The 10,949-nt window shown below is 47.2% G+C and overlaps 2 protein-coding genes across 2 annotated transcripts; both read left to right on the top strand.

Moving 5' to 3' along the window:
- The first annotated feature begins 6,200 nt into the window (after positions 1-6,200).
- On the top strand, positions 6,201-7,765 carry LOC120657402 (transcription termination factor MTERF4, chloroplastic-like). The gene has a single exon (XM_039935711.1). It carries the CDS (start codon positions 6,302-6,304, stop codon positions 7,763-7,765), a length of 1,464 nt encoding a protein of 487 aa, XP_039791645.1. The 5' UTR covers positions 6,201-6,301.
- A 1,832-nt stretch (positions 7,766-9,597) lies between these two features.
- On the top strand, positions 9,598-10,650 carry LOC120653767 (protein STRICTOSIDINE SYNTHASE-LIKE 10-like). The gene has a single exon (XM_039931441.1). The coding sequence runs from the start codon at positions 9,598-9,600 to the stop codon at positions 10,648-10,650; it is 1,053 nt and encodes a 350-aa protein (XP_039787375.1).
- Positions 10,651-10,949: the final 299 nt, after the last annotated feature.

Here is a 10,949-nt window from a genome sequence, read left to right as displayed (position 1 = left end):
GACCACGGCTCGGACTTATGTTTACACGTGTCTTTGTATGCAGGAAACTGTTTGGAGCACGTTCGCACCCTCCTGATCGGGTATAGGTCAGGTGGCACACCCGGCTTTCTACACATTCTCCGGGCGTGTGACGGAATTGCGGGCCGTCGACGAGGGAGTAGTGCCTGCCAGCGCCCCAGCAACCTCCCGGCTCTTCGTGTTGCCCATCGCTGCTCGCCGGTGGGTTTCGACCGACAACACAATCCCATTTGATTCGTGAGAATAGGGAGGCGTCCTCTCATGAATAATTCCATGCTCCTCACATAATTCATCAAATATTTTGGGAAAATACTCGCCACCACGATCTGACCTTAGACGCTTGATCTTTCTCTCTAGTTGATTCTCAACTTCAGCTTTATAGATTTTAAAGTAGTCTAACGCTTCGTCCTTAGTTCGCAACAAATAAACATAGCAAAATCTAGTCGCATTGTCAATTAACGTCGTGAAGTATTTTTTCCCATCTTTTGTCAACACACCATTCATCTCACATAGATCAGAATGTATGAGTTCTAGAGGTGCCAAGTGTCTCTCCTCAGCAGCCTTGTGAGGCATCTGAGGTTGCTTTGATTGCACACAACTATGGCACTTAGAACCTTTAGCAATGGTGAATTTCGGAATTAAACACATGCTGGAAAGCCGAGACATCAAACCAAAATTAACATGACATAAACGTGAATGCCAAACACTCGCATCATCGCTAACGTTGCCACAAATATGGTTCACCGACTTATTACAAAATTCAGCAAGAGAAAAGCGGAACAAGCCTCCGTAATCATAGCCTTTACCAACGAATTGCCCATGTTTCGACACGATAAATTTATTGGACTCTAACACTACCTTAAACCCGTCCTTACATAGGATTGACCCACTGACTAGATTCTTGTTGATAGTGGGCACATACTGCACGTTCGTCAGCTGCACGATCTTTCCCGAAGTAAACTTCAGATCTACCGTGCCAACACCATGAACAGAAGCATGTGAACCGTTCCCCATCAGCACGGAGAAGACCTGGACGGTCTGGTAAGAAGAAAATGTAGAGATGTCAGCACACACATGAACATTAACACTCGTATCAAGCCACCAACTCGTGGATTGAAAAACTAAAAAAACTGTAGGTAAATTACCGTACCCATCTCCAGTGTTGCTTATGGTCACCATGTTGACATCCTTGGACTCATTTGCTTTCTTGGCCCTGCGGTCTGCCCGATCTGGACACTCCTTGGAGAAGTGTCCAAGCTTACCACATGCATAGCACTTTTTCAAAGTCTTGTTCTTCTTCTTCTTGAAGGTAGTTGGCTTGTTAGGCTTGTTGTTCCCTTTGTTCTTGCCATATTTGAACTTTTGGACCAGTTTGGCGCTGGACTGGCCTTGATCTCCTTTCTCAGACACGTCCTTCCTCCGAGCCTTCTCCTCAACATCAAGAGTCGCTATCAGATTTTCAACTGATATCTCATGTCTCTTGTGTTTCAGAGTTGTGGCGAAGTTCCTCCACTGGGAAGGAAACTTTGCAACAATGCATCCAGCAACAAACTTGTCGGGAATAGGACACTTAAGGAGATCACGTATAGCGATCTATGGTGCACTTTTTTCCATGAGGGAGGTGGTCTGTATTTAAAGGGAGAAAACCCCCTACACCCTCGTCCATTAGCAATACGGGACTAATAGATGGTGTATCTCCTCTTAGCGCTAATGGGCCTTTGAGATTTATTAGGATTATTTATATGGGCCAAGCCCATAATTCTAACAACTTATACCAATTTTATTTGTAGCAAACGCACAGACATAATTGACTAGTAAATACTAAAATTTAACATTTAACTTTAATGCATCCGAACAGACCCAAATAGCTTTGCTCGTAGTCCATATATACTATCCAGCGCGGCAGTTTGTTGCGTGTCCAGCTGGGAAGAGACTAATTAACAATGGCTAATAGCTTATCATCACGAGGGCGACGACGCCACGGCGAGCGGAGAAGAAAGAGCCGTGCTCGGGTGCGCAAAATCGATCGAGGACCACGCTGGATCGATCGAAAGGAGAGCGCGCGCGGCACACGCAATCGCGGTTGAGGTGTCGTAGTCTTCTGTGCGTTGCTGATATGCTGCTGCTTTCATGGAGAGTCATGGATCGAGACTCGGGACTCCTCTTCATTGCTAAAAAGAAACGACTCGTGTACTCTGCAAGACACTGAAAGGTGCAAGCGAAATGCTGGTGGTGACAGGAATGCGAGAAAAAAAAAACGATGACGGCGGCGGCAACAGGTGACTGAACACGTACTCTGCAGAGTCGTAGTTTCTCGAGAAATCCTTTTTAGTTTCTATTGACGTGTTTATCGAAAGTAAAAAAAAACTAATCTGTAGACATAACCGGTCGGATGCACTGATGCACATTTAGGGTGTGTTTAGTTGGTGAAAAAGTTTGGATTTTGGTATTGTAGCACATTTTGTTGTTATTTGACAAACAAAGTCTAATTATAGATTAATTAGGCTTAAAGATTCAGCTCGTGCTAATTAGTTAGGCTATGTAATTAGTTATTTTTTCAACTATATTTAATGCTTTATGTATGTGTTCAAAGATTCGTTGTGACGAGTATTGTATGAGTTTTTTTTTTAACTAAACGACCCCTTACGCACATAGTGAAAACTCCGAAGTATCTGGAAAAAAAAATCAAAACTCAGAAGCAAGCCAGCCCCCACAAAATTACGGCCCGGCTAATTTTTTTTGAATGCCGGCCCGGCTAATTAAAACGCGCCAACCCGCGTTCGTTGGCCCGTTGCAAACTGGTACGGATGGATTCACACCCGGCCACAATTGAGGGCCCAGCCCAGAGCTCACTAACACCCCAGAGGCTAGGCGTTTTTTTTTTATTTTTATATTTTTGGAAAACATTTTTTACATAAATATATTTTCAATATCACAATTTACAATTTTGTACCCTACCGCCCGGCAGGGGGCGGCAGGGACTTATATGTAAATTAAAAAAAAATTATTTGCGCGGAAGCCCTTGGCGGGAGCCTGCCGCCCCCTGTCGGGCGGCAGGCCCCCTGCCGCCACTCCACTGGGCGGCAAGGGGCCTGCCGCCCGGCAGGGGGGCGGCAGGCTCCCCCATGCTGTATAAAAGGTTTCCCTCCCCCATCCCCCCTCATTTGCTTCCCACGACATCCAGAGAGCGGGAGGGAGAGAGGAGGGGTGAGGGAGGGAGTTGTAACGGTGAAGCCCTGCCGGATTTTGGATCATAACTGCAGATAATAAATATTTCTCAACTTTCTCGATCTAAATTTTTTTATGTTTAATTCTATAATTAGTGTATGCAGCAGTAATGATATTTTAGCGATTTAGGTAATGTTTTTAATATAATTTAGGTAGAATTAAGATTATTTTTAGAAAAACTAATTAGGTTTACCAACAATTTTTGTGGTATTGATTAGTTGTTTAATACGAGAAAAAATTTCGAGAAATAGTCAGAAATTGTAGAAAATGTTAGAAAAGTATATGAAACATTTAGATAAATTGTAGAAAATGCAGAAAAATTTAGAAAATGTTAGAAAAATATATTTATAAAAATATATTGTAAAAAATTGTAGGAAATGCACGAAAATGTTAGAAAAGTTTATGAAAATTTAAGATAAATGGTAGAAAATGCAGAAAAAATTAAAAAATATTAGAAAAATATATTTATAAAAATATATTGTACAAAAATTGTAGGAAATGCAAGAAAATGTTAGAAAAGTTTATGAAAATTTAAGATAAATTGTAGAAAGATGCAGAAAAATTGTAGAAAATGCAGAAAACTTATATTTTTTGTGTTAGGTATGGCCGAAGATACGCCAGCTCTACTTGACGGAGTCATAGACTCGTCGCACCGGTCCTTTCTTGCAGTGGTTCAGCGCGTGAAACTTAACGTGCTGCGTCCACGTCCACCAGCGGAGTTTATTTCTGTTGACCCACGATGGGTGCCCAGGTGATATGTCGTCGGATTATGTTTTTAAGAATACGTTTGTTTCGTATACGTTTCGTACATAATGTACTTACCTTTGATCGTTCTATTTTTCAGGTTGAGTGAGGCTGATCTTCTTACTATAGGTCGTCTTGCTGAGAGTGGTTCAGTACAGCTGGACAGGTCCCTACTGACAGCTCTAGTTGATAGATGGAGGCCTGAGACAAACACCTTCCACCTCCCTTGTAGGGAGATGACACCGACCCTACAGGACGTTGCGATGCTGCTGGGTCTTCCTATCAGTGGGGATGCCGTAGGGCCTCGTGTCGTCCCGCCTACGTGGTTGGACGATATAGAAGAGCGTTTTGCAAATATTGACATCGCGATTGATGTAGAAGAGCACCCAAAAGCAACAGGCCCTGCCAAGGCATGGATCCTCCAGTTCCAGGTACATACCTTGTTTTGTTACGATTAATGTTAGAGTTATGCTTTTGACTAGTGCAGTTATGGTTTTATTTTATAATTGATCTCGTACTCATAAATGTTCATCTTTTCTATGCAGCCCGACAATTTGGCACATGATGCTGATGATGATAGCGTCACTCGATCCCTTGAGACATACCTGTTGTGGTTGTTTGGATACATAATGTTCAACAACTCACACGGGGCCTATGTGGATAGGGTGCTTGTGCCTTACGCACTGGAGATCGCAGAGGCAGCTGTGGAGGAAATGCCTCAATACAGTTGGGGTGCAGCGGTACTTGCAGCCACGTACCGTGGCCTCTGCAAGGCATCGGTGCAAAATAAGCACAATGCAATTCTTACAGGATGTCCAATTCTGCTACAGCTTTGGTCGTACGAGAGGATAGCAATTGGTCGCCCCGCTTTGTCGACCACTCACTGTATGAGCTGGATATGTACGGTGACACCGAGGACGATAGGCCCACCATGGGGACTCTCTGGTACGCTCGTCAGGTACGGAAATGACTGCTACTCGTACTATTCTGTTGGCAATTCTGTTGCTTTATTTTACCCTCTTTGTATTTCTTATTTGTACATATTATTATTAATTTTGTGCAGAAGAGGTGGGCCCACGTACAGTCTCGTCGGGCCTATCCTGAATTTGTGGCTGAGTTTGATCGGTTGACACCTGAAGACGTCGTGTGGGAGCCCTACTCCGAGTTGGCTATAAACACTCGTGCACCGATCGGGATATCTTCGGTTTGCTTTCAGGACCAGGCCTTTTGGATGATAACTACAACGTTGGTGTACGACGTTTACATTTAGGCTCACTGCCGGACAGAGTTATATGATGATGGACCTTCTTCGTATTACCCTACGGCGACAGCAGAAGGAACGCAAGGTAAATACCTAATCTGTAGCCCGAATTTATCATGTGCTTCTTATCTCTATGAATATTTTAAATAATTTGAACGGTTTACAGGATCGCACCACCAACTTCCTGATATGGGTCATTCCTCGTATCCACCACCACCAGGTACGTATGATGAATATATACCAAAATATATGACTTATAAGACGATGATTAAGATATCTTAATTGCTACTGTATAGGGCCCACACAGGATACCTTTGAGGCGAACTTTGAAGATTGGAGTCGGTTATTTTCTACACCTAACCAGCAGGCCGATCCTACCTTCCAGACACCTATGGCCACCGGACGTCCAGGTAGAGACGTAGGGCCTCCAGATCGGCACACCTACTCTACAGACCACGTCCACGCTCAGCGTAAAAGAGGTCGACATGGCCGGGGTGGCCGGGGTGGTTAGGAGGTGATTCTATTTGTTTCCGTATTTTTGTTATGGACATGTCATCATGTTATACTTATTTCGTTCTCAGGCATCTAACTTATACTTTTCATATACTTTACTAATACTTTTTATTTCTATCCAAAATATCTAAAACCACATCTAATTGCCCATAATATGGGGGGAGCCTGCCGTCCCCCTGCCGGGTGGCAGCCCCCTGCCGCCCAGTGGAGTGGCGGCAGGGGTCCTGCCGCCCGACAGGGGGGCGGCAGGCTCCCGCCAAGGGCTTCTGCGCAAATAAATTTTTTTTAATTTATATATAAATCCCTGCCGCTCCCCTGCCGGGCGGCAGGGGTAAAAACTGTAAATTGTGATATTGAAAATATATTTCTGTAAAAAATGTTTTCCAAAAATATAAAAATAAAAAAGACGCGAGGGCGCATCATTTCGCCACGGCCCAAAAGGACCAGCCTCCGAAACCCACCCCGCTGTATCCACCAGGCACCAGCCACCGCCTCGCCGCCGCCAGTGCCGCTCCCGGCGCGCCGCCGCCATCAGCCATGCTTCCCCTCGCCCGCGCTCTCCGGAGCCTCGGCCCGGCGGCGGCCGCGCGCGAGGGCCCCCTCCTCGCGTGGCTCTCCTCCGCGAGGTCGGCCTCCTCCTCCGCGCCGCCGGAGTACGAGATGCCGTCCGTGACGTGGGGCGTGATCCAGGGCCGCAAGGAGCGCCTCGTCTCCCGCGTGCTGGCGCTCGACTTCCTCCGCTCCGCGGGCGTTTCCGACCCCGCCGGCGAGCTCGAGGCCTTCGAGCTCCCCTCCTCGCTCGAGGTGCTCCAGGAGCGCCTCGACTTCCTCCTCCGTCTCGGCCTCTCCACCGACGACCTCTCCAATTACCCGCTCCTCCTCGCCTGCTCCCTTCGGAAGAATGTCATCCCCGTGCTCTCCTACCTCGAGAAGCTCGGCGTCACGCGCGCCCGCCTCGCCGCCTTCGTCCGCGCCTACCCCGCGTGCCTCCACGCCTCCGTTGCTGTCGACCTCTCCCCCGTCGTCAAGGCCCTCCGCGGCCTTGACGTCGACCGCCAGGACATCCCACGAGTCCTCGAGCGGTATCCCGACGTCCTGGGGCTCAAGCCGGACGGCACAATCAGCACCTCTGTCGCCTACCTCGTCGGCATCGTCGGTGTCGCGCCACGAGATATCGGTCCCATGGTAACGCATTACCCTTTCTTCCTCGGCATGAGAGTTGGCACTACCATCAAGCCGTTCTGCGATTACATCACTTCTCTCGGGCTGCCCATGCGAATCCTGGCGAGGATCCTAGAGAAGCGGCCGTACATTCTGGGCTATGATCTTGAGGAGACGGTCAAACCAAACGTGGATGCATTGCTCAGCTTCGGCATTCAGAAGGAGGCACTGCCATTGGTGATCGCGCAGTACCCATCTATACTTGGGCTGCCACTGAAAGCGAAGCTAGCAGCGCAACAGTATTTCTTCAACTTGAAGCTCCAAATTGACCCAGATGGATTTGCCCGTGCAGTTGAGAAGTTGCCACAGCTTGTAAGCTTAAATCAAAATGTGATCTTGAAGCCTGTAGAGTTCCTCCGTGGACGAGGGATCTCCAATGAGGATGTTGCACGAATGGTGGTACGGTGCCCACAGATTCTATTGCTGCGGATTGAGCTCATGAAGAATAGCTTATACTTCTTCAAGAGTGAGATGAAGAGACCAATGAGTGAATTGTTGGAGTATCCGGAGTATTTTACTTATAGTTTGGAATCAAGGATCAAGCCTAGGTACATGAGAGTTACAAGTAAAGGGATTAGGTGTAGCTTGGATTGGTTCCTGAACTGCAGTGATCTGAGGTTTGAGGAAAGGATGCGAGGGGATTTTATTGAAGGGGATGCACCAGGACCTTCATTTACAATGGGTGGGAAGCTTCAGATGCCAGGCAGCCAGTTAGTGTCGGATGATGATAATGAGGATACCGATGATGAGGTGCTATATAGGCGGACAGTCATGCTCTAGTGAGTATAATTTGATAATTTGTTCTTGTTGCTTTCCATTGAACAAGGTTGTAGAACAGTATTGTTTGTGATTATTCATGAAATTACAAAAGCTCCACATTTTTTGCTACAGATGTGGTGCAGTTTAATTCCGAAGGTTTTCCATGACATGTTTGCAGCAGTATCATATTAGCAAGTAAGTGTGATAATATTCTTTTTTTCCTTGAACATGTCAAAGGGTATTTATTCTAGCTCAGATCCTTAAAAGCTAACTGTAGACTGTAGGTTTTAAAGAGCTGGATTCTTAAAAGCTGTAAACTGTTGGGATGTAGCTTGTGGACTGTGGTGAAAAGAGAGGTCGGATTATAAGAATCGCTTTTAAAAAGTGACCCGTTTGTTTTAGCTTCAGCTTTTGAAACACGAATCCACAATTCAAAGCTAAAACAAACAAACCCTTAGAGAAGGTGTAGTAATGTACAAGCAAACAATAAGTTAGATGGGAGGCCGCATAGCAGGAAACTAGATAACAAAAGGGTAATAATCTGCAGTTAGGAATTTATAGGCTAACTGTGTTTACTACCCCATTATTATGAAATGGCGTATATATGGGCTCTTGCAGGCAGTTCAACGTTCTGTTCAAAAGAAAATAGTCTTCTTTTTAATCATAATAAATTGAATAATTAAAAAATTCGAAGATAATTCTAGTTGCTGCTTAATTTTTGTTCAAGACTAAGTTATATTATCACTATCAATCAATTGTAAAGTAGCTTGTTTGCATTTAAAATATAAATCCGTTTCACTATGTAGGTATCCTCACTTGCTAGGTGAGAAGGCACCAGAACATGAATGATGAACGTTCTCTTGGAACCAGCCCAAGTAGTTTGAGTGCCCAACCAACAACTCGAACGGATTGATAGCGACACTGATGGTACTCTGGGGGCCGAACATATGTCCCAGCGGCGATGGAAATGGGATGTTCACTGACAATTTAAGCACGAGATTGAAGAGTTCTGAAGTAGAGCGGATATGATGTCCTGGTGATGAAAACCTCCCTCCAGGTAAACAGTTGAATGTCGCACTGGTTGATTCATGCTACTCTAAGAGAGGCCAGGGGTTGATCGTGCAATACGATTCAGATTTTTGTAAATGTGCACTATTTACTGTGTGTAACTCGAATGTTCCTCATAACTTTACTTAATGAAATAGCACCTCGTGTACTTCCCCCCGCTCAACCACACAGACTGCACAGTGGATTGACCGTCGTGCCCAACTGAGCTTCCGACTACTCAAACCATCGCGTGGCACCTTTGATTTGAATTCAGTAATGCACTCGGGTTCGTCCTATCTTAATTTCAAGTCAGAAGCAAAGTTATATTGCAGATTGATGACAACGATTATCAACTGAAATCGTGTAATTTTGGTGCACGGTTGCCGGCTAGTCCTTTTTAATGAATGGTCGAGCTACATACTTTGAAGTTCTTTTTGAATGCTAGTTGTTGGTGATCACCGGTACCGTTTGGCCCGCGTCCAAAGTACATACGCAAAAGCATTGCGGCGACTGATCCGTATCTGAATCGGAAGCAGCAGCAGTACGCTCATCCTAATCGGAGAGCCTGGGAACACCCCGTCCGAGCCAGTCCGACGGTAGACCCCTCTACCTCCGACTCGGAAAACAAGTAGTTGCAAGGCCGCCATAAAAGGCCGAGGCACCCTGCGCTTCTCTCCATCAAAGGCAAAGCCAAGCCAGAGGCAGCGTTTGCCCAACGTTCAACAAGACAACAACCAACGCAAGGTCGGTCCTAGTTAGCGCACGAACCCTGTCTGCGAGGCAGCGCTCACGCAAGCCAGGCAATCATGGGGAACGTCTCGGGGAAGAAGATTCTGACGCTGGTGATCTCGTTGCTCGCCGTCTTGGCGCTGCTGCTCGTGCCGTGCGCCGCCGCACGCCCCGTCCCCGGAACAGCGACCATTATTGACGGCAGCCGGAGTCTGCACCTGCCGCTCCGTGGGTCGCTGCTGCGCGGCCCGGAGAGCGTCGCGTTCGACGGCGACCGCGCGGGGCCCTACAGCGGCGTCTCCGACGGCCGCGTCTTGAAGTGGAACGGGCTGGCGCGCCGCTGGTCGACCTACGCGTACAGCCCGGGTTACAGCGCCAAGGCCTGCACGGCGTCCAGGACTCGGCCGGCGGAAGTCACCGAGAGCAAGTGTGGCCGCCCCTTGGGCCTGCGCTTCCACCACCAGTCCGGAAACCTCTACATCGCCGACGCGTACAAGGGGCTGATGCGTGTCGGGCCGGACGGCGGCGAGGCAACGGTGCTGGCCAACAAGGCTGATGGCGTGCCGCTCCGTTTCACCAACGGCGTCGACGTCGACCAGGTCACCGGAGAGGTGTTCTTTACGGACAGTAGCATGAACTACCAGCGGTCGCAGCATGAGAGGGTAACGGCTACTGGAGACTCGACGGGTCGCCTCATGAAGTACGACCCGAAGACGAACAGTGTCACTGTGCTGCAATCCGGTATCACGTACCCTAATGGTCTTGCTATCAGTGCCGACCGGACACACCTTGTCGTAGCACTCACCGGACCATGCAAGTTGATGAGGTACTGGATCAAGGGTCCCAAGGCGGGCACGTCGGAGCCGCTTGCCGATCTACCGGGCTATCCCGACAACGTTAGGGCTGACCTCAAAGGTGGATTTTGGGTAGCACTGCACTGGGAGAAGAAGGAACTGCCGTTTGGTCCAGACAACCACCTTCTTGCTATGAGGATCAATGCTGACGGGCAGGTGGTCCAAGTGATGAGAGGACCCAAGAGCGTAAGGCCGACCGAGGTGATGGAGAGGGTAGGTGGCAAGTTGTATATGGGCTCGGTGGAATTACCCTATGTCGGCGTAGTTAGTGAATAGGAATTTCAATGATTATAGCTATTGTTTTTTCAATTTAGGTTTGCTATTTTTCAGTGTTGTTATACCCTTATTAGGAGCTTGATTTCTTTTACATTACATCAAGATTATACTAGTTGTTTATGGGTACTCGTTGAATTTGAATGCTTACTTACTGTACTTCAGCGAAAACTTTTGGGTATACTCTGCCAAAATTTGGTATAATAATAAAGTGATGGAGGGTTCATCTAAAGCAACCTGCAGGAGTACTAACTATCAATACCGAGGACCGTAATTCCGTAAATGCCTTTCCATTCAAAAAG

This window comes from Panicum virgatum, chromosome 1N (assembly GCF_016808335.1).
Source record: "Panicum virgatum strain AP13 chromosome 1N, P.virgatum_v5, whole genome shotgun sequence".
In the NCBI taxonomy this organism is placed as follows: Eukaryota; Viridiplantae; Streptophyta; class Magnoliopsida; order Poales; family Poaceae; genus Panicum; species Panicum virgatum.
The sequence above is the reverse complement of the archived record's forward strand: the minus strand, read 5'-3'. Positions and strand labels throughout refer to the sequence as shown.